The sequence below is a fragment of the Echinops telfairi genome, unplaced genomic scaffold, assembly GCF_000313985.2.
Source record: "Echinops telfairi isolate 266 unplaced genomic scaffold, ASM31398v2 ScPeMD7_2291;HRSCAF=2852, whole genome shotgun sequence".
In the NCBI taxonomy this organism is placed as follows: Eukaryota; Metazoa; Chordata; class Mammalia; order Afrosoricida; family Tenrecidae; genus Echinops; species Echinops telfairi.
Window position 1 is genome coordinate 28,175,770 of NW_022106189.1, and position 24,055 is coordinate 28,199,824.

General features: G+C 48.1%; 1 protein-coding gene across 1 annotated transcript in view; it reads right to left on the reverse strand.

The window, feature by feature from the left end:
• The window catches only part of CDH11 (cadherin 11), a 99,360-nt gene that overhangs the window by 31,583 nt on the left and 43,722 nt on the right, over nt 1-24,055 (reverse strand). Inside the window, exons 2-7 of the mRNA XM_045293905.1 lie at nt 23,007-23,406; nt 19,017-19,311; nt 14,335-14,454; nt 12,053-12,220; nt 7,344-7,531; nt 369-622 (exon numbers count right to left, since the gene is read on the reverse strand). Coding sequence (XP_045149840.1) covers nt 369-622; nt 7,344-7,531; nt 12,053-12,220; nt 14,335-14,454; nt 19,017-19,311; nt 23,007-23,234 — 1,253 coding nt within the window. The 5' untranslated portion in view covers nt 23,235-23,406. The remainder of the gene's footprint in view (nt 1-368; nt 623-7,343; nt 7,532-12,052; nt 12,221-14,334; nt 14,455-19,016; nt 19,312-23,006; nt 23,407-24,055) is intronic.

Sequence of the window (24,055 nt, forward strand, 5' to 3'; positions counted from 1 at the left end):
GGAAGGTGTTCAATATGTTGTAATTATTGCAACTTATCCACAATCATTATTTATTCTTTCTCATGGGTGCCTGAGTGAGACAGGACCAGACAAGGCTTATAGATCCCACCCCACAGCCCACCCACTTCCCTACCCCAGCGTTCCTTAGGGAATCTGCTGCAGAGGGAAATCGTGCAGTTGGTCAAGCCTACACAAGCACGTAGCAGAAGTGAGCTGTATCCCATGCCCTTCAAAGCCTTGCTTCCTCTAGCTTTCCAGTGGACCAGATTAACTGGAACCCTGTTTGCAATGGAAGGATATGGCTCTGGCAGGACCCCCCTTGCCTATAAAATTCCCCAAGAAGTCTCTTAAAATGCACCTGTCTGTACCTTATTGGGCTGTTGGCAGCATCGGGGTCTTTGGCATGTACTCTTCCCACCACGGTGCCAGCGGCTGCGTTTTCCTGGACTTCATGGATGTAATTTGGGGCTAAGAACATGGGGGGCTCATCGGCATCTTCTACTGCGATCTTGACTGTCACCGTGTCCTTGAAGGGGCCATTACTGATGAACTTGGGGTCGATGTGCACATTGGCAGCCTCCACCTTCAAGCTGTAGGCTCTTTTGGTTTCAAAATCGACAGGCTGGCCAAAAGAAAGAGAAGATTGATAAGCAGTTATTTGGAAGAATAATGGCAGAGAAGGGCTTGGGTTGTTTCAAAAGGCACAGTGAATGGTTCCTGAAAGAGAGAAAATTGGAGTCTATCCAATATCCAACTCCCAGAGCCATTTGGTCACAACATCAGACAAATCAATTGCTGAAACATGGAATGTGTTTCATGGGTAATTCCAGGAGTATAACCAATTCAGGCAGCCAGAAACTCTAAAATGAACTTTATAGAGGGACGCAAAGGTGGCTCACATTAAAAGTTGCCTGAAAGAAAGAGACATAAAGTCGAACAATAGTGTGTTGCCCATTCTGCAAAGTTCTAGACCTTGCGGCAATACAAACACCCACTCGGTTTCAGCCAAAGCACAAAAGCATTGCTTTCCCCACACCCCCCTTTACCTCATCCTCACCCATGTTGACAAACACACTTCCTGATGTTCAGCTATCGTAGCACATCCCAGCATTGGGCACACTTACAGGTGATTTGGGGTGGCAGATGGGATAGGCCGGAGCTGTTAAATATCATTAACTCCATGTTAAGGGATGTATTCTTTTTCTAAATCTTCCCATTCTAAGAGTGTACTCTTCTCCCCTGGGCCGATGGTTAATAGATCTCTTACACCTGCTAATGTCCCCTTTGAGACAGAGCTCTCCGTGCAATGCAATGACATCGTTTTATTTGGATAGGATTCAGGTTCGTTTACTTGCGATTTAGGACAAGCGACAGGAGGGCAATGAAAATCAGGCTTGTTCTTACAAGGAAAGCGTCTATGTAAAAACAAGCTTCCAATAATAGCACCAGGTCCATATAAAGGAAAGCAAAATACAATAGCACAGGTATTACAGAGATATGCCAAAGAAAACACAGAAAAAGAAAAGCCCTGGAAGTGTCAGAACGCCTGAGAAATGGAAGGTAAACACTCCCTTCGAAGAGTGCGAAGCTGCCTTTGATCAATCATCGAAGGGGAACTGTAGCCGAGAAACCAGCTCTGAAGCCCAGGGCACAGCCCCCTAAGTAGCCCAACGGCTGCCTGCTGTCGAACCACCAAATGCTTGGAAAGATTTCACCTTTCATGCTGAGCATCTACCAGCCATGCGGCTGACATTTTACCTGGCCTGGCAAACCCTTATTTGAAATGGGCATACGAGGAAGCTTTAAGAAGTCCGAGGAGAAACCAATTTGTTGAAGCGCCCTGATATAATCGTGGAACTTAGTCCTGCGCTCACATAGATAAAAACATATAAACAAACCTTCCTCCCTAACCAAACGGACAGCCCTGGAGTAGAATTTGCCTCCTAGTGACCATAAGGGACCACGTCAAAGCCCCCTCAGGCTTCCAGTGCTGGAAAATCTTTACAAGAGCAGCCTTCTGCAGCTTTCTCCCACAGTGAGCTGGCCGGTTCTAACCTGAAGCCCTTTCAGTTAATGACTGAGCATCTCTCCTCCTGGGGTCCCCACTTATCCTGACCTTCTCTACAAAAATCCCAGCTAAAGGGGATTCAAGTGCCAGAGAGGTGAAATCGTTTCAAACCTTGTTGCCCACCCAGCCTCTAGTCCCACCGCCTCAAAGTCCACTCCCATATTCCCCTCCCCAGCATGACATCTCACACCGGCTGCTCCAATATGCTGGGGACTGAACGGCCCCTTTCTCCTTGGCTGGGTTGCCGAGCGGCAGAAAGGAGTGATATTTATAGGCTAAAGGCCCGCGGTGGCTGTGATTTCTGAAAAGTCTGCAATGATCAGACAGAACGCAAACCCTAAAATATACCAGTCTGGAGACGAGGTGCCCTGCAACTTTCTAACCTGAGGCAACCAGTGGGGTGGCATCAAAGCGGAACCTTGTGAACTTGGTTTAGGCCTATGCCCGAGGGCCCAGGGCCACTTCCCATTGGAAGACACCACTGGCGGTGCGGCAGGGATAGCCACATGTCCTTCCTACTGATCCAGTCCAGATCCCCAGCCAGGCTCTAAGTCTTTGCAATTATTCGTCTGTCTGGACTGACCTTTCCACGTTGGGTGAGATTGTGCTAAGTCTTTTGGGGGGTCTGCTCAACCTGACCAGAGAGGATTCTGTGGTTCCCTATGGACCCCTCATCAGTCCATCCTACTTCCGTGCTGGGCTGGGAGCACCCCAGAGGCCCAGCTGAGTCTTGCTGATCTTTGTCTCTCTGGTGCCAAAGTAAAAGAGTCCCCCAGTGGGTGCCAGCGCTGAAGCTCTTGACTACTAGTCGGAAGGCTTGTGGTCAAATGTCCCCAGAGATAGAACGCGTGGTGTGTCTTAAAAACCCTACAGACCGTTCTGCTGAGTATACAGAGGTGGACCGTGCATTGTAAAGCGACAAACAGCCAGAGTAAACACCCAGGAAAGATGGTACGTGGTGATCCTTAGGATCCATGATCCTGCCCAAGTGGGGAGCAGCACTGATGGGGCGTTACCACTTCCACATTGGACCGCCAGTGTACTCGCTGCCTGCTTCCAACATAAGGATGTGGAGTCGTTTCCCATGAGAACACTTAGATCCGCGTTACGAGTAGTTGCTGTAAAGCTAGAGGAGACGGCGCGCAACTGAAACCAAAGAGAGTTTAATGCCTCCTACTTTACTAATCTCCCTCCTGAGGGGTCTCCCTAAGGGACTGGTTCATCAGAAAACCCAGACAAAAATATTCAAAACTGCATAGTGCTTGTGAGGTATTATAGAAGGATAGATTTCACTGGGCATGGGCGTGGGCGTGGGGGACAGGAACATACGCACCAGATGCCAAATCCAACTGTGAGGCTTTTATTAAGAAAACGATAGTCCATCACAGGGCAAGGTGGGAGATGAGTCAGTAAGGATTATGCCCATTCAGTAACAGCATGTGATAGGGTATGATGCGAAATATCTTTCTAATTTTTTTCTTTTTTTTTAAATCAGTCGTTTTATTGGGGGCTCTTACAGCTTAACTTTAAAAGACTGGATCACTTAGGATTGCAACACTGCGAACTGCTGTGTGCCCACCTTTGTGTGCATGGAGGCAGAGCACAGACAGAAATCACCAGGCATCCAAATCGTTTTAGGACAGAGGCTCTGCGATGATTTCCTTCAAAAGGTCTCCCTGCGAGTCCTCCCTTGGCCTTCTGGGTTATTCGTTTAAAAACAAATGGCTCAGCGAGTATGCATTCGAGTGATTTCTCTAGAAGAGCTGGGTGTCCTCCTAGGTTACGGCCAACCCAATGATGGATTTTCCACCCCACGTCTACTAAGCCTCTAAAGGCCACCTACTTATTTTGCCCCAGTTCCTCTTCAAGGAACACAGGATGAGTCTGGAAATGCCCCAAGGTCTGGTTGTCTCTCTCAAGGTCATGATCCTATAGTCCTGACAGTCAACCACAGCCTGACAAAGCATCACCATTCAAGAAACACGGAAAGGGACCTACCCTAAGAATCCGTGATGGCGCTTCCCCAGTCCCTCCTGGATTCTCTTTCCTCACTACCATTGCATTCCCTCTTGGCTTTCCTCAGTTCTTCGTCATTGCTCTCTTGAGTTTCCACAGCAGCTGCTCACACGGCACCCATCCTATCACCCCCACGAAGAGTCAGAGTGCCGTTTCCTAAACAACTCCTGTTTCCGCTGACGCCAGCCTTTCTGGAGAGCTAGTTTATCCCTAAGGATTAGCTCTTCCTCTCTTTTATTTATCTGGCAAAATCTGACTCATCCATCAGGGGTCAGCTCCAGAACTGGCCACTCTGAGAAGGTGGCCCTGCGATTGGCACAGAGTGGGCAGATGTTGAGCCATGTGAACTAAGCAACCTGCAGGACCCAGCTCGGCCCCGGAGCATAAGGGATCGGCCAGTGGGACATGCCAGTGGTGCCACATTCCGGAACCCTGCTCCGCTTGGATGCTTTGCACTTCAGTTCCCCAGTGAACAGAGCTCCCGCCCTCCTCATCTGCAGACTTGCCGCCTCACCAAAGGTCACCTTCAGAAGGAGTCAGTAACACTTGCTAGAAAATCAGGGAAATGCATTAAGCAATCTGCGGACATATTATATTTAAGGATGTTCCGTAAAAGACAGGACACACTTCCATGACCCCTCACCATACCCGCCAATACCACGAATCTGTCAGCCACGAGGAGTCCTTGGTTTCCTCTGTTGAAGTTAGCTCTCAATATTTTTTGGGGTGGGGGTGGGGGGGCGCAAGGGAAGTTTAAATGAAGTTCTTTTACAAAGAAAAGGACATTTGGCTCCTGCTTTAAGCCTAGACATCCGTGTTACGCAGCAAGTTGATTTCTTTGCCTGAGTTACAACTCACTGGGTGGGAATGGGGTGGGATGAGGTGGCATATTCAAATGAATCCGATGTGCAGAAATGAAGAGCTCACGTCTGACGTGGGAGGTCCATAGGCTGATCTAAATGTTTCAAGATTTTGGAGACCCTGTATGTGTTCATGCCCTGAACATACTGAAAACAGGTGACAACCATCACCAATTACCCAGTGATACTGTCAGCACAGGAAGGGGGGGTCAGGAATCGCATGTCAGTGTGCAAAGTCACTGTCAGGCAGGAAGGGTGGTAACGTTCATTAGTGGGGCACTTGGATAGTTCTGCAGCACACACAGTTCACACAGGCAGCTACTTTTCCAGAGGTCACACCGGAAGGAATGGTTTTGCTAGTCCCTTGAGAGTGATCACCACCACTCACATGAAGCTTCAAGGCTCCAAAGTTCACCACCACCTCCTTAGGTCACACATTCCCTATTCTTTTAGAATCGGGTCAACGTCACTTTCTCTCTGTTCCCTGTCCTGCTGTACTTCTCCCAAATCCCACAGAGCTTTTAAACGAACTGAAAAGCCAGCTTCTAGAACAAGCATCTCTTGCCCCTCTGCTCTCTGACAGAATGCTCCCGAGACTGCCTCTCCTGCCCCACCCTCAGCCTCTTCCCCAGCTCCTGGGCTCTTCATTGATTCTCCCCATTAATCTTCTCATCAATGTGAGCGTCCAATCTCTCCCATCCCACCAAGGAGTTTAGTATCCATGCTACAAAACCAAGCTGAAAACGAATGCTTGATTAAAACCAGGTAATCCCATCATCCAATTCAGAGTTAATGCTCCATACACTTTGATGATGGAGAGGTGTTGATTTCTCAAGTGGAGAATCAGGGGGAAACCGGATTCTGCATCTACTGTAACTGTGTGTTCACTGACAGGACATCCTAGCTGGCCCTCCTTCAGGAACCACGGCTGCGCCAGCTGTTTCCGGAATGTCTCCACAAATAAGTCCCATCAGACCTTGGGGCTGAATACCATGTCTGCAGGAGATTAGCTGTATGGGGTGCCTAAGTAAATGGTTCAATTAGCCCGAGTCCCAATCCCCTCATAGTTCAACTAAGGTTGATATTGCCTCTTGAGATAATGAAATAGGTCTTACATGATGTTTATAAAATAAATAAACTTGAGGATGTTTGTAAAAGGCTTAGGCTGTGTCTGGCCAATAGTTAGTATTAAGTAAACGCTCATTCTTTAAAATGGTTCTAAAGATATATGTGCATGAGAGGGCTTCAAAAGTTCCTAGGACATTGAATGGAAAGCGAATAGAGCCCCCCATCCCTGTACAACACAATAGTCAAGTCAACATTTTTCACTGCAATTGAATGGCATCAATTCTCTTAACCAGGTGGGCAACCACTGCAGCTTCTTTTGCCTAATCTATATCACGATCAACAGGAAGCTCCGGTGGTGTGGTAGGTTACGTGCTGGGCTGGTAACTGCAAAGTTAGTAGCTCAAAACCACCAGTCCCTCCCAGAACCAGAGAAGAGGCTTTCTACTCCTGTGAGGACGTATGGTCTCAGAAACCCACGGGGACAGTTCCACTGTCCTATACAGTCACTAGGAGTTGGAATCAACTCAACGGTTGAGTTCAATTTTTTTCCCCACACTCCTGATACCCACTAATAAACATCAGTCTCTAGAAAATATTAAACAAGGCAACAACAAACCGGAAACTCTTCTTTGTCACAGATGAAACCCATGGCTGTCTGGGGTGGGGGGTGAGGTGGTGGTGGGCATGAAACTCATGGCTGTCTGGAAAGAGGGGGAGGTGGGGAAGGTTCCTTACGGTCATGGTCATTCATTCCCTCAGGTTCAGCATTTAGGAAAAGGCAAACATTTATACAGATGCACAAATGCGCTTGACACAATGGATGGATAGATGGATGGATGGATTGTGCTAAGAGCTTAGGAGCCCCCAATAAAATGATTAAAAAGAAAAACAAAAGGGCAAACCAATGTTTGGTTTCTGTCGCCCAGGATTTTCAGCAAAGAATGAATGTTGGCTGCTTGGGAGTGGGAACGTTCTAAGGAGCCCCATGAGCAGACTCTGTTGGGCAGAGCTACCAGTGCAGGTCCACGCATGCCCATGCCGGTTACTCTAAAAATCCCCGTGGATGGAGCTCCCTTTTCTCCCATGAGGAATCCATGCGGGAACAGACAAGAACTAAGCAGCAATCTCACTCAGGCCTCGCCAGCACCTTCAGCCAGCTGCCTCTGCACTACAGGAAGGAGTGCACTTCTGCTCTCCTCCCAGAGCTCCACGGCCAAGGCAGGTGACCCCCCCAGTCTCATTTCTTGATCTTCAACTCCCTGTCCTGCTGCAGAATTGCCTTGGCAGAACAGACCGCCCCTGGGCGGGCCTGACTCTTTACCCTAACTCACCTTTTTCAGCTTCACCACGCCCTCCTGTGTCTCATAGTCCGTTGTGATTTCGAACAATTCCATCCCGTCTCCATCAACAATATTGTATGCGACTAAGCCATTTTCTCCAATGTCTGGGTCTTTAGCCTTCACTCGTCCTACTTCCTCCCCGGGGACAGCTGCTTCTGACACAGACATCTGGTACACGCCTAGAAGAAGAAGACATCTATTTTTATTTTCCCTTTTATTTGGCAGCTGTGAGGCTTTAGATTTCATTGAGTCCCAATAAATTTCTCAAAGGGCTTGAAATTGAACTTTCTATTGATTGAAAACATGAAAGCAATGAATGGATGGGAGGACCCTCCCGCGCTGCCTGCTTGTCAAAGGAATGCTTTCTACAAAGGATGATGGAACAATGATGGGGTCGAGGGTGAGGTGGTGGGGTCACCTGCTACATGGAAGGCAGGCAAACAATGCTTGCGTATATTCCCAGCAGGAAGAGATGTGTGTCTTCGGCCAAGCAATTGAACGCTGTTTTTAATCCTTCAGGATGGTCTCAAGACTAATTTCCAAGGCCCACAATGGCATCACCAAGGTCAAAGCCAAATCCATTGCTGTCAAGTCAAATGCCAACTGACAGAAATCCCACTAAGCAGAGTAAACCTTCCCCAGAGTGTTTCCAAGGCTGTGAGCCTGGCACTGGTTCATTGCTCTTTCTCCTGCAGAGCGGCTGGTGGGTTTGAACCACACATCTTCTGGTTAGCAGCCCAACCCCTGTGCTCCTGGGGTTCCTAGGACCCTGCCAGGTACCCAGAAACAATCTTTCTCTGTTCAAAAGCCTGGAGCCACTCTACTGATAGAAAGCAAAGCATTGTCTTTCCAGATCCTGGTCCGGCTGACCCTGGCCATTTGACTTCTCTGTGACTTGAAATCCTTCGCTATCCCAGCAAGCCTCCCTTTGTCAGGAAACTTTCCCCACAGCGTGGCCCTTCCCCGAGAACCGATCAGCTGTCAAACACTGTTCCAGATCTTGGAGGTCTAGTCGTCTTTAGCCCTCTACTGGCTTCTCCTGTGGAAGCCCTGGCAGTGTCCTGGTCACGGGTTGGGTTGCTCACCTCATCGTTGGCAGCTGTAAACTACCAGTCGCTCCGAGGGAGAACAACGGGCTGTCTACTCCCGTGATGAGGGACAGTCTTGAAAACCCACAGGGGCAGGTCTACCCCGTCCTCGAGGAACACTATGAGTCGGCATTCGTGCGATGGCAGTGAGTTTGGAGTTGAGCCTTTGGACAAACTCCTCCCCTCGTGAAGCACATTGAAAATAAATAAGTAAACAAATGGGCACACATGGGCTTGGGCGAAGACAGTCAGTAAAGGGTACAGGCGGCGTGCAGTTGGGCCGTGATGGCTCTGTGGCAGAGGAGTTTGCCAAGAGCCGGAGCTGACTCAGCACGGTCTAACTAGGAAGGGGGAGAGGATCGTGGAAGAGCTCGAGAGAGTGAGCGAGTAGGTGTAGACAGCGAGGGCGCGTGTGACGGGGTGTGTGTGTGTATCTGAGAGTGCGAATGCGTATCTACATAGGTGTGTATGAACGTGATCGCGTGTGAACATGCGTGACTGCATGTGTGTGTGCGTGCATGTTTACTTTAAATGTATGTGTGTGAGGGAGAAAGCAGGTGCGGGAGGAAAAGAGAAGAGGAGGGATCGATTTTGAATGGAGTGGTCAGAGAAGCCATCAGACAGAAGCAAGCATCTGAGCTTCCCTAACGGGACTGTGGACGACCATCACGTATACTGCTGGAAGATAAAAATTATGGGCAGAAGGAGAAGTCAAGGTCAACGGGAAGCATCCAGAGGTGGGAACATACTGGGTGGTTTGACTGGCGAACAGCGAAGAATGACAGGGCCCTTGTGGACAGAGAGAGGCATGGAGATGGATAGATGCTGTCTATTTTGAAACATGGTGGGAGACCACTGGGAGGTTCTCAGAGGGGGATCTGAGATGATCTCATTTGCATTTTCACTTCTTAAAACCCTTCCGGGTGACACGGAATATCGAGAGGCAAGGGGCCAGGAACTATGGCTCTTCTGCTTCCCAGCTAAGCCGTCATGGGCATGTTAATTAACTCCTTCAAGTCCGATGCTTCCCTTTACCAAGATTGATCAGTCCAAGTCCTGTGTCCGTATTTCTATATGTGCTTTGACTTGGGACACTTTCAGTTTGGGCCCATGTTCAACATATTGTCACCAGCCCTTCGTGCAGTAAAGGACTGGTGGGAGGTAGGGGTCTCTCTCTGTAAATAATTCCCAAGTTACGAGAAGGTTATAAAAATAAACACGTGGAGTCAATTTTCTTAAAGTCTTACTCAAGTTCAAGGCAATGTATCTGTAGCGATATGATTTTACTGGAGGAGAATAAGTACAGGTTGATGGGCAGGAACAAAGATTGCTGGTACTGTTGCCTGGCCCTTCCCTTCCACACACCAGATAAGGGAGCATGCCCCTTTTCAGAGGGCTACGTGAGCCTCAAGATCCCTGGGGATACTCGGCTTTGCACCTGACTAGGCCAAGCAGTCTTTCTCCATTTCTTCTGGGACAGTCTGTGAACTAGTGGTTGCTTCATCACCTCAGCGTTTCTCTTGTCCAGAATGATCTCTTGAGATACCTTTGTAAGCCTTCTTGGGATCGTGCATGGTTGACTTCTTTGTCCTTTCACTTGAAAAAACTACAATCTCTCTGGTGATAAAGACCCTGCTGGAGGACACGTGGCTGCTAACCACAAGGTCAGCAGTTTGAATCCACCAGCTCACCCATAGGAGAAAAATGTGGTTTTCTACTCCCTTAAACAGTCTGACAAAACCAAAGTGGCAATTCTGCCCTACCCTATAGGGTCTATGAGTAAACTTGATGGTAAGAATTTGGCTTGAGAGTTTGTATTATCCACCTCAGCTAATGGAACACCCCCTGTCCATGGTGAACCTATGTGTGAGCAGTCTCAGCATCACTAAACCAACAGTGTACCTTTGAATGTACACTTAGGCATTCACACACAGGTTGACAGTTGGCTCATGGCTTTGCCCCACTCCCTGGGCAAATCCCACTCTCTCGTAAAATATGGACTCTGGTGAACATTTCAGTCACCGTGACTATTCCTCAGAGTGTAAGAGTTATACTGTTTATTATTATTAGTTATTTATTATTTTTAATTATATTTCAGGGCCATTATTTCTTGTAATTCCTGCCACAACAGTATACATTATGCAGAAGCATGAGGATTCCCCAAATAATAATAACAGACAACAGTTGTTGACTACTTGTGCCAAGCATCATTGTTAGATTGTTTACTGCTCATTCAGTTCTAATAATCAGAGTATCAATTAGGAACTGTGGCAGGTTTTATTTTCCAAAAATGTCACGGTGGCATTCCCCATGCCCCATGCTAGTCCTTCCACCCGAGTCTGACATTCATGCCATCGAAAAGTGACATCTACCTCCTCCCCACTTGAATGTGGTTATGACCATGGGACTATGTGTCTAAGGGAGGGAGGAAGGGCAATAAAAGTTTCTGCTTGGGGTCCCTGGGGATCTCACTTCTGAAAGCCAAATATCCATCTCACCATGAGGAGGCCAACTCATTTCATAGAGATCCCTACAAGGTGCGGGAACCAAGAGCCACCACCAGGGCACCAAGTGCCAACCGTGAGGATGTTGGAAGTGGGTGCTCCATCCCGCACAGATTCTCTGCATTAAAGCTCTGGGACCAGTAACAAACTCTCTTTGAGATTTTTACCAAATTGCAGAGACATGATGACAAGAAATGATGACTTTAAGAAACTAGATTTAATGAACTAAGGGACGAGAGTTTGGGTCTAGAGGAGTTGATGATGCTTTGGGCTGTTACCCGCAAAGTCAGCAGTTTGAAACTACCAGCTGCTCCACAGGAGGAAGATGAGGCTGCCTACTCCCATAAAGATGTACTGTCTCGGAAACCCACAGGCGTTGTTCTACCCTATCCAGTAGGGGAGTGATGAGCTGGAATCCGCGGGACGGCAGTGAGTTTGAGAGGTTAGGGCAATTTGTGACACAGCAGTAGCTAACTGACAGGTATTCTTATTGAGCTGCAGCGTTGACAACTCAAACCCACTGGCTGCGCCACAGGAGAAAGGTAAGGCTATCGGACCATAAAGAAAACCCCATGGCCTTTAGACAGGGTTGCAGTGGGTCAGAAATGACACAGTGCCAATGGGTTTGGGTGAATGGCACTGCTCCCAGCCCCGGTGGGACAACGCTGAAAGCACCCAGCTCTGGATGTAAGCGCAGCACTTTGAACCTATTAGCTTCTCCAGGGGCAACAGTAGCAGCAGTCCGGCTTCCATAAGGTGTGCTGCCTCGGAGGCGCACAGGGGAAACTCTGCTGTCTGCCTGAGTTTCCGTGAGTAGAATCAGCTCCCTGGCAGTGGGCATCATCCGGATGGATGATCATGCTAATGTGTGTGAGAAATCTAGCAAGATCCATTTTCTGTTTTCAACATCCTGGCCTCCCTTCCTTATCTTCTTTCGTCCACCCCTGATGCACCCCCTGCGCTCTCTGGTTGATCATTGGTTTGGGGAGCAGCACTGGGGAGCTTCTATTTTCTCTGTTTCCTTTCTGACCGCTGAGTGGGCAGCAAAGACAGCCACCTGGCTGTGGCACGAAGGAAGAGTGGACGCCACGCCCGCCTGCCTACTTACTCTGCGGAAACTTTGGTGGGTTGTCATTGACATCGGTCAGTGTGATCGTCACTTTGGTTGTCCCTGAGAGTCCACCCATGTGTCCACCCATGTCCTTGGCCTGGATCACCACGTGGTACTCCTCCTTGGCTTCCCGGTCCATGTTGGGCAGGGCTGTCCTGATGATGCCTGCAGGGAAGAGCAAGGGGCAGAAAGGAAGCATGAGGTTGCCTTGGGGTCCACCAAGGAGCATTTGCAACAACCGGATACGAAGAAGCTAATGATACTTCCATCAAGTGCTGGGTGACAGACAAGCCAAGATGAATAAAGCGGCCCCTCCGCTTACGGCAGGAATCCCAGGGTGAGATTAATGGTCCACCACTCCCTGCTAACAGAAGATGGCTCAGAAGAAAACTCTGGAGACCTACTGACATGCAGCAGTCGTGGGAACCAAAGCACCCTTTGACATCAATGCGCATGCCCTGGCCATGAGTCAGATTGGACTTGGCAACTGGTCTGGTATTGTCATTTTGCCTCCAGAGAAGAGACAGTTTCTCCAGCCAAATTCTAACCCAAAGCTCCATACCTGGATCGTAATAGCTCTGTTAATAATATGACAGTTATTAATTGAGAGTTAATAATTTTATCATTGTAATAATAATGATAAAATATTGTTAACGATCTCTCTAATCATGCATTCTAGTATTATTAACATAGAATGAAGATCTCATTTCCTTTAATACATGAATACATGTAAAAACCTCAGTGAACTCAAGTAAGACCCTTCAAGGGCCCCCAGACTGGTGTACGTGAAGGCCCAGCACACGCATGTCCACAGTTAATGCCATGCTCTGGACAACCAGGAGAAGCTCCAAGAAGTCTATCTCTGGGTGTTATGCTTAGCAGTATTTCTATAATTCACATTAAATTAGAAGTTGGAGGCATATATTTCGTGCAATACGTTGTAGTCACACTATTAATTTTTATAACAAATTATAAACCTAATGGATTAAAATATAAACCGAACATTAACCCACTGCTGTCTAGTCAATTCCACTCGTAGTGACCCCCTAGGACATAGTATAACTACCTAGAACATAGTATAACTGCCACTGTTAGTTGCTAAGACTGTAAGTGTTTGCCAAGGTAGAAAGCCTCCCTTTTATCCTTAGGAGCGGCCTGGTGGTTTCGAACTACTGACTTTGCGGTTAGCAGTCCAACTCATAACTCATTACACCACTATGGTTGACAGGTTGACACACACTGTACTTGTAACAGGACCGTATTGTCTGCTACCCCTTGTCACTGACAAGAGCTCACGGAGGACGGATTCCCACGTGCTCGTGGACTCTGGCTGGTTTGCTGGCAGACAACAGCACCGGCTCGCTCTACACTTCAAGCAGCACTGGATGCTTTTTAATGATAAAAATAAACGATGCTTGTTTGTAAACATCTTACATAAACATGGTGAAGAAAATCTAAAGAGAATCTGGGATGAATCCTGTGGACCAGCTGCTTCACAGGATGGGAACATGCACCTCGTCCAGTAAAAGGATCCACGGGTCTGGTTTGGGATAAATGAAGGGAAATTGGTTTGGTTGTCATTGGTGTTTGGGAAGAAACCCTGCAGAGCCTCCGTGCTGGATGCTAATGCCCACTGGGGGTAATATACACCAAGTGGGCATGATTGGGGATGTGCCCAGTCATAAATATGCTTAGTCACGAACATTTGCCTACCCACATGCCCAGCTCTGCACACTGATCTGAAAAAGTATGCGTTGAGAACTGCCCGTTTGATATAAACCCTCTGGTTCGATGGTCTTTTAATCTGAATCTGCAGCTAAGTCCCTTCTGGCCTTGAAGAGGAGTTTTAGGATCCTATTGGTTGTTCTAGGAGCCCTGATAGTGATCACAAGGTCGGTAGTTTGAAATGACCAGCCACTCCTTGGGAGAACAATGAGGCTTTCTACTCTCCTAAAACGTTACCATCGTAGAAAGAGCAGGGACAGTCTCCTCCGTGCTCCGAGTCAGAATCCACTCCATGGCGGGGAGCTTGGATGTGCATTTACTGGCAATTCAGCACTGGGATCCCCTGGAAGAGCGCCAGTGAACGCATTTGACTGCAGAATGCCGGCTGGACACCAGGCTCAGGCCCTATCGCCCAATCCTCACAACTGCCCTGAAACATGCCTCAATCCATGTCCTGTGCACGTGTGTGAAACGACTGGAAGTCCCACGGGAGGAGGGGGCAGTGCACACGCCTGCTGTCACGCACCAGGAATCACTGCAATAACCCTTTGTACCTGTCTGGGCTTCCACCGAGAAGTAGGGCTGCCCTTCGAGGATGCTGTACACGAGCTTGGCACTGTTTCCATAGGTGGGGTCATCGGCATCCGAAGCTGTCACCTGGATGACCGACGTGCCTGCGGAAAGGAAGAGCGAGCATGGTTAGTCACCCTGCAGCCTTTCAAAGGCCCTTCTTGCTCATCGAGTTGCATGTGAAAATGAAAATACGCAGGGGGATGGGGGTGGGTTGGGGATACCCCATGATTGTTCCATGCACTTATTCATTTTCCTGAGATTGAGGGGGAAAGTGGTTTTTCCTTCTCTTCCATCTTCCCATTTGTAACTCTTATCCTTTGAAAATGGGCTTTCCGTATTTACAGCACACCCTGTCATGCATGGTAGTGGAACTGATAATGTAAGCGTTGTTGCCAAAACATTCTAAGACCCGTGCAATTGAAATGTTTAGTATATCAAATAATTAAATAAAAACCTTCCCAAAGAGTATAATAAATGGTCACTCATGATGAGCTGCCTTTCACGAAAGGACAGAGGGCAATCTCCCATCTGCAGCCGAGCAGTAAATACATCATTTTATTGTTGCTTTGCATGTCATAAAATTGCTGCTAATCCTATAGTTTAATTAATTTATGGCTATAAATACTGCACAGGATGCTGTTCCCCACTGGCATGGAAATCGCCTCTTCCCACCTCGAATGGATCTGGTATGCACATCACGGGAATGACCAGCGGATATCTGCCGAGACCGGAGGTTAGCATTCCTGGGTCAGTGGGGAGGGAACCAGGGAAGGAAGGTGGACGGGGTACCTTTTATCTTGAAAAGCCTCTCTCTCTCGTTAGGTGCCGTTGAGTCGGTTCCGACTCTGTGACCCTGTGGACTACCAGGTCCTGCTCTGTCCTCCTGTTCTTGTGTTTGAGCCCATCGAGGCAGCCATGGTGTCAGTCCACCTTGGCAACGGTCTTCCTCTTTTTCCTGCCCCGCTACATGACCAAGCACGATGCTGTTCTCCGGGGACTGGTGTCCCCTGGTAAACACGGCCAAAGTATGTGACAGGAAGTCTCACCATCCTTGCCTCCGTGGAACATTCTGGCTGTATTTCTTCCAAGACAGATTTATTTGCAATTTTTTGGAAGTCCGTTGTATTTTCAATATTCTTTGCCGGCAACATAATTCAAATGTATCGATTCTCGTTTGTTGTGAGTAGGTGCCATCTAATCGGTTCAGCCTGCAGTGACCCTCATGCACAACAGAACGAAACACGGCGCGGGCCTGCGCCCTCCTTACAATAGTTCCCATGCCTAAGCCCGTGGATGCAGCCGCAGTGTCAGCCCATCTAATTGGGATCTTCCTCATTTTGCTGATGGCCTTCTCCTGGAACTGGTCTCTCCTGACAATATATCCAAAGTGTGCAAGGCGCAGTTTTGCCATTCCTGTCTCCAAGGAGCACCCTGGCTGTACCTTTCCTGAGAAGATCAGTTTGTCCTTTCAGCAGTCCGTGGTATCTTCAATTCCAAATATTAGCCAGCATCAATCAGAACATAGCATGTCGGGATTCGAAGTCTTCAAGACAGGAAACAGGAAGGAGAGGGCAGCAATTAGGAAGTCAGATGCTGGTTGCCAGGGGAAAGTGCATCCGCTCAGAGGCGCTCCAGAGACCGACCCGAGGATCTCCTTATGAAGCAGTTCAGCCTCTGCACGGGCTCGCTTCTGCTCAGACAGGGACGGGATCACCAGGGGTCCCGATCAACTCCAGGGCAACTGGGTTGGGCTGTTAGCTGGTTTTCTTTTACATGTGCCAGGTACGGGTGGGGCCCGCATCTCACTGCATGGGGTCATCCTGCCAGCCCTGGTCTGCTGGGCATGCTCTTTACATCAGGGCATGCGTGAGAAGGCGAGTGGCAGAGGACGGACTCCTGTAGTCTGTATCATAGCTCACAGTGCTGGTGCGGGCAGACTTAGGCTCCATCTCGCAATGGACAAAACCTAGTCTCTTTCCATGACTGTATCAGCAGAGGAGCCTCCTGCTTGCCTTTCATCCAGAGGGCTGCCAGTTATTTTCATGCAGTTATATATATATGTAGTTACATAATCTGTTGTCAATTTGAGAATCTTAAGAGTGAAGGGGTGGAGCTTAGCTTGTCAATCAGGTTGCAGCTTGATGACCTCATTTGGAAGTGCTAAGGAGATAAATCGCTCATTGGAGGTGCGACACACTTACATCCTGCAAGACATTCCTGCTGACAAGACACATAGAGCTATGCCAGAGCCCTGGAGCTGGAGAAGCCACGTGGAGACCCCTGCCAGGGCTGAGATGTTTTCACTGCCACTAGATTCACAAGACTTCCTACCCACTGGCCTGTGAGCTTCCTGCATACGGTGTCATTGCATGTGTTGTATGAATCTGAAGAGGAATTTATAGATGGGTATCGGATATATGGGATAACATTGGATTTATGGACTTGATCTGGACTGGGCTGAAAGGTTTTCTTAATGTACAATTGCTCTTTTAGATAAAACTCTTTCTTATACACATGAGTGTCTCTGAATTTGTTTCTGTAGTCAACCCAGACTAACACATACATTTACTGTGTATGTATACCATAAGGCATTATTCATTACCTATGCATACATATTCCACAGCATCATATGTATATCACTATCTGTAGTGTGTAGCATTATACACGTGTGCATGTATACACGCATGTAAATCTTTACACACCTATGTATTTTTGTATATAAAACCAAAAAAGGATATCCACTACTTGTGGAGCTGATTTCCACTCATGGAGATCCTAAATAGGGTTTCTGAGGCTGTGTAAATCTTTCCAGGGCCAGGCAGCCTCCTGTTTCTCACAAGAAGCAGCTGGTAGGTTTGAACCACGAACCATTCAATTTGCAGTCCAACAAAGCCGAGCCAACAGCACTACAAATGTGCAGCAAAGTTACGAGTTTAGGTAAACCACCCATTTTGAGCTCTGCCCAGGCAGCAGGTACTATTCTAGGCACTTGAGATTTATTAGTGTGGGCACACTTCTGTGTGCGACCATCCTGAGGCAAGAGGCCAATGACTCATTTGTGTGCGTTTGTTTCTGGAACTCTGCTAACGGCACTGTAACCCCTCTCCATTTTCCACCCATTTCAGTGGATCCCCAGCATGATTTGCCTTCGCCTCCTTTTAGAGAAGTCATCATGAAAACCCAGAAAGACATGGATGTGTTCTGAGTTCATGCGATTGGTCTGAGGCATTGCCAGGATTTGAATTTACACCGTCTGACAGCAAAAGACAATACTCTCAAAGCTGGTTGAGTCTGGCTGCCATCCAGAGGCACAATGAACCCCTACAGGTGGGGACAACAAAAATGCCCCCTGGATTAGCCACTCTGATGGCTGGTCTCGCCCCAAGACTCAGGTCTTTCTTGATACTGCTGCCCTCTACTTCATGGGTTGTTTTACACCTTTCTTTCTCATGCGAAACCCCAGGGGTATACTGCTAAAAGACCAGGCAGGGAAAAAGGACAGAGATAAAGATGAGAAGTGATTGAATGATCGGCCCGTCTTTGCTGAAGTATGAGAGGTCCTTGACTTTTCTTAAAGGACGAGGAGGAAGAGGAGGAAACTTAGATTGGGGAGGAGGGGGAGGAGGAGAACATTTCTTCTGGTATAAGAGGTTCTATATGCAAGGTGGGAAGAGCTAAGCATCGTGCACCCATTTCTGCACCTACCTTTCTGGAGCGAGTTCATCCCATCCTCCATGCCCGATTTTCTCATCTATAAAATTGGTGGGTTAGTCCTGCTGGTTTGTAAATTCACTTCCTGTCTACATCTCAGGCTCAATCCCTGATCAGGACAGTTCCACTCACTGTCTCAAGGACAAATCTCGCTTCATTTATGAGGCACGCTGCCCACAGGACCACGAGGACGTGCGTTTCAAAAACCCAAAGAAATGGTCTGGCAAGAAGACAGTGCCCAGGGAAGAAATCTTGGAGAGAACTGTCCTTTCACAATGCAGCGTGCCTTCAGGTCTGATGGAAAGCCATCTCGACGGCTGATTTATTCCCCCCAATGGACGGTGGCTTGTGCTGGGGTTAAAGAGTACATTCTGTATCCCCTAATATCTCTGAAGACATTCAATCGATTCGTTAACCTGTTTCTACCTTGGACGTCTCAGGTATAAAATAGAGTACAAGGCCCAATCTCCTTGCAAACATTAATTTTTGTCAAGACCAAATGCAATTATGCAAATCATCAATTAGCACAAAACCTACATGCACCAAATATTACAATTGCCTGGCTTAGTGAACATCAATATGCACTACTGATTGGACACACATTAGCTCTCATCTTGCAAGACTGTCAAGTCTTCCCATTTCACAGAGGAGGAACTGAAGGCCACGAGAGTAGATGTCACTGGCTGTATGTCCCACAGCTATAAAGCACAAAAGCAGGGGCTTCCTGCATTTGACCAGGTTCACCCTGCCCCTTCCATAAGTTTAGATTTTAAAACATCAAGGGCACTTCAAATCCTTGAAAGTTCAGACGCAAGTAAACATCTATTGTCGTTGATTTTGCCGGAGTAGGCATGGCATGCCTGCTACTTCCAGAACGGAAGGGTCTGGCAACCCAACCACCCTCAGAGATACCAGTCCCGGAGCGAGACCAGGTGTTGTCTGCCATACGTACCCACGTTGGAACGCTCGGGGACGTTGGCATGGTAGGTTTCATGCAGGAACTCTGGGGGGTTATCGTTAATGTCCTGGACTTTGACGATGAATTCCGACGGCGGCTCCAGGGGTCGGTTGGTGTCCCTGTCGACCGCCTGAGCCATGAGCGTGTACTGGGCTCTCTCCTCTCTGTCCAGGGTTTTGGTGGCGTGAATGTTTCCTGATTTGTCATCAATCACAAAAATGGTCCCTGCTCCTTCACCTGAGAGAATGTACTTAATGTTCCCATCGCCAGAATCGATGTCGGAATGAAGCTGGGGAAACAGAAATTGAGCAGCGTTAATGGTGTGAGGGTGCGTTGCTGAGACAGAAACACTAGCTTCTGCCCATTACAATATGCTGAGCGCACACGCACACACACACACACACACACACACACAGAATCCCAACCAAGAGCATTGCCTTGGCTAAGGTTCAGCACGTGATAGGCAATGAAGGGTTCCCACTTCAAAAAAAAAAAAAATCTTTGAGTTTATTTGCTCTCTCGTCGTGTGTGTGTGTTTGCTAGTACACACATAATTGAGATCAATCCATATTTCTAGAATAATTTAGGTACAAACAGTCTGCTTAATATAAAAGCATAAATAAAAGTTCATGCAGTAAATAATTCTCTCCTTTCTGACTCCCAGTGGTGCATATTTCCTTCTCGGGAATCACCTTTGTTACCCATTTCCTGTGAATTTCACGAGGGATGTTCAGTATACATGCAGAAATATTTACAGCGATACACGCCATCATGCAGGCACTATTATTTTACAATTAAGCGCTTGATGGACATACTGTTCTTCATCTTTTATTTTCTTCAGCGATAAATGCAGATGCCTCTTTCGTTCGAAGCCGTCCATACAGATTGACTTCCTCCACTCAACGGCTGTTATTGCCATTAATTTTAATCAGTCCTCTTTCAAGGGACTCGGGTTACTCACAGGTATTTGTTACTATAAGCAATTCAACTGGCTAGATTGCTCCGAAAGACCTGCTGGGTGCCACACACAGAGCCCAGGGCGCTGGGATGTGCCCTAACTGGCACAGAGGCCCCCTCTCTCAGCACAGAGGATGTGACAGCTCAACAGACCAAAGCAGTTCCTTTGACCATAGAAGGGACCTTCCATACCCCTGCCTCCTTTCTAGTCCTCTGGCAAAGCCTAGGGACAAGATCCCACTTGCCTAAATCCAGACTCTGCAGGGCCAAGAATATTACCCCTCTCTCGGTGACCACTCCTGTGGCCTTCTGTCTGGACGCACTCTGCTGTCTGCTTGGCACCCAGGGCCACCCTTCCTCCTTTGTTGTCCAACGTCAATATCTGCAGCTGTCACCTTCCCCTGACCTCGGCTGTCTTCAGAAGGTCCGTCAGGGGAAGATCAGCCCCTCTCACCCTCCTCATGGGATTCAGGAGGAGCTAAATGGTAAGAAAGGCTGGGGCCTAGCTCCCACCTAAGAAAAGCTACTGTGAAGAACAAAGCTTCATTCAAATAGCATTTATCATCGTTACATGATCATGTGATAGAATTATACAGTCATGGAACTGTGCTATTATATGATTACAAAGAATGCACCTTTATTATACAATTATTATTCTGTATGACTCTATTATTATTATTATTATTACAACCAAGACTTAGAGAGCTTGGAGCAACTTGTCTACAGTCAAAAGCAACTTCAAAAAAAAACCAACTTTTTTTTACTGTTCCATTTCCCCAAACATGCCTAATCAGTTTGCAGTACGTCCAGGAAAACACTGAAGGTTTCAGCTCAGGGGGACACCTGTGTCTGTAGGTACAAGGGACAAGATGGCTTTGTTTGGGGTCTGCAGTGTGTCAATGGAGAAAGAAAAAGGATTCCTTCTGAACTTGTAATTGGGAACAAGCTATGGCTTGTTGTGAGACTATAGCTAACACGTTCCTAGCAAGTCAAGCCGTGTGTGAGTAGAACAGGAAGCCAGTAGCTGGTTCCAGTGGACGAGCAGAGTGGCCCCGTCTTCCTTAAGCAGGAAGAACCCCTGCCCCAGGGGACCTGGGTGTGCTTGTGTCTCTGTCTTAGGGGTGGGGTAGGAGAGGAGCTGCTGTCATCCACTGAACCCGCTCGCTAACACCCTTACTAGACAGAGCAGTCCTGCCCCCACAGCATTTCCAAGGCCATCCATCTTTACGGAACAGCCATTCCCACTTTTCCCCGGTGGAGTGGCTATGGTAGGTCTGAACCACCTGCCTTCTGATTCGTGGCCAAACGCTTTAAACTAGGTAGCACCGAGGCTTCTAGTCTCTGCCTTGGACGCACCTAGGCTTATGGACAAAGAACTAAGAAGTGCATGCAATACGTCCTTTGGGTGAGCACCCTCACACGGAACAGTTCCCAGGGCTTCAGCTATGCTGGATATATTTGGGCAGTTTTATGGGAATTAAACATATATTTCTTCCTGGGTTTTTTTATGGCCAAACAACGAAATGAATAAGACAATCTGCTCATTATTTTTTCCTACTCTGTTTTCAGAATTGAAACCTGAATGTAAATGTCATATTTATTTCCCCTCGCCAACACAGATGATTTGTGCAACCGATAACAATAGTTTCTATGAGGTGACACCCACAGAAAGTTTGATAAGCTATTCCATGGAGTCAGGGGACCAGTTGCTGGAGCAGCACAGCCCATCCCTAATTCTAGCGACAGGCCGCAGCCTGTTCTCAAAGTAAACGTTTTCTCTCCTGGCAACATCTGCAAGTTTAAGAGGGCAAAATGTCACCTTTTCTGGGCATCTCGAGGTCATAAAATCAAAGACCTTGGGGGAGCAAGTCATCTAACTAGCTTTTTACTAATGGTGCTGCCTCCGAAGGAGGACCCCTGAGAATCCAAACATTTTATTTCTCGATTCCTCCATCCAACCTGACTTCCAGACTCTCCATGAGAGCATCTTCCCTTCACCTCTCTCTCTTCTAGGCCTCCTGTTAGTAGCCATGTCCAGAGCATGCTCCACAAAGCTACTGAAATGCTCTCCCCATCCTGCCCCTTCTGCTACTCCTGCCCCCTCAAACACGCCCTGTCCACCACTCAGAAACTCCCTGAGGCAGAAGGTGCAATTGTATTTGAATAATCCCATGCATGCTTCCCCCAGTATTCAAGCTTAAACCCCTCGGTCTTTGGGTGAAGCCTCTTCATCCATCTCCTCTGCTTAGGGCATCCTTCCGGTAGTTAACTTCCCTGTGTTTCTTTTTCCCTTGTCTGCTCAACATCTTTCTATTCCTGCTCTAACAGCATAAAAACACCCCTTTCTTTGGTATAACTCTTCTAAAAGAAATGTCCCCTACCTTGAGAAAGAATGTTGTGAAGCTAGTTTGAAGGTTCTCCAAGAATATCAACGACATATATATGAATGATGTTTTCAAATGTCCCAAGCAACTAAGTGTTACAATCCATGGGACTCAAAAATGACCATCCTTCAAATGTAGATGGATGAGTGGGTGGGTGTGTGGATGGATAGATGGATGGATGGGTGTATGTGTGTAGGTAGGTAGGTATGTATTGGTAGGTGGTTGGGTGAGGATGTGGGTGGATGGGTGGATGGGTAGATGGATAAATGCATACATGGATGGACGGGTGGATGGGTAGATGGATGGATAGATGCATGACTGGATGGATGGGTAGATGCATGGATGGATGGGTAGATGGATGGATGGATGGGTAGATGCACGGATGGATGGGTATGTGGATGGATGGGTAGATGGATGGATGGATGGGTGTATGTATGTAGGTAGGTATGTATGTATTGGTAGGTGGTTGGGTGGGGATGTGGGTGGATGGGTGGATGGGTAGATGGATAAATGCATGCATGGATGGACGGGTGGATGCATGGGTGGATGGGTATGTGGATGGATGGGTCGATGGATGGATGGATAGATAGATGGGTGAGTGGAAGGAGAGATGGCTGGAAATACTGAGGCAGAGCAGTCTTACCCTGCCCACGAGCACAGGGTCGGGCCCGGTGTACTCTTCTATCACGAAGAACTGGTTCCACACCCAGCCTCTTTTGGAGCGCTGCAGGACCTGGCCCTCCTTCCCCTTCTCGTGGTGCCCGTGCAAGGAGGGCCGTAGGTGGCTCCGCCGCTCCATGGCGAAGGCCTGGCTGTGGCACAGCATGCCCAGGCACAGCAGGGCAGCTTGTAAACAGTAGTTCTCCCTCATTTTTGGTTACGTGGTAGGCACAGGAGAATGTGGCCGTCACCCCTTCTGCCAACCAGGTGATGGCTTTCACGACGGTGGCCTCCCAGGCGTGTCACGCAGATCCTTCTCGGAATGGAATGTCTCTGCTCGCTGAACACATCCCATCAGGGCTGCCCACTTTCCCAGGCGGCTTCTGGAAGCACAGAAAGAGATCCTGTTAGCCTCAGGCCCCACCCTCTTCATTTCAATTGCATTCAACAACCGCGTGTGCAGCGTGGCCTTTGCTCTCTTCCTGCTTATCAACATGTGCACCAAGTGAGACCTCAGGGACTATCGTGAGGAGGACACGCATGTGCCGTGCAATGCTGCTACGTGGGTTTGGGTGCCTAGTGTACCCCTTGTTAGCTATCGGCTTTGAGGAAGACTACTGACTTCTGTGAGCCCTGCTTGCTTATTTTTGGAATGTGAATGATAATTGTTGCAAGGTTGCACAGGGACTGAGTGGGTAATGGATGCTAGTGGCCTAGCAGGGTGCCAACCCCTCTATAGGCACTGACCATAATGGTGTTGGGGTATGCTTTCTGGCAGGGAAGCCTAAGAGGCTGTGGGGGATGAGAGGAGGACCCGAGATGCCTACTGGGGGTGGTGAACACTTAAGGGGAGAAGGTGATGGCTCGGTCAATCCAAAAGTGAGGATCGCTGGAGAATGAAGTGAGACGACAGGGTGACTGTGCAGAAGAAACAGCAGTCCCAAAGCCCTGAGGCAACTCACACACAGTACAGCATGCTCAGCTATGTGCTGCATGCCCAGAAAGTGGAATTAAAGAATCCAAAATGCCACG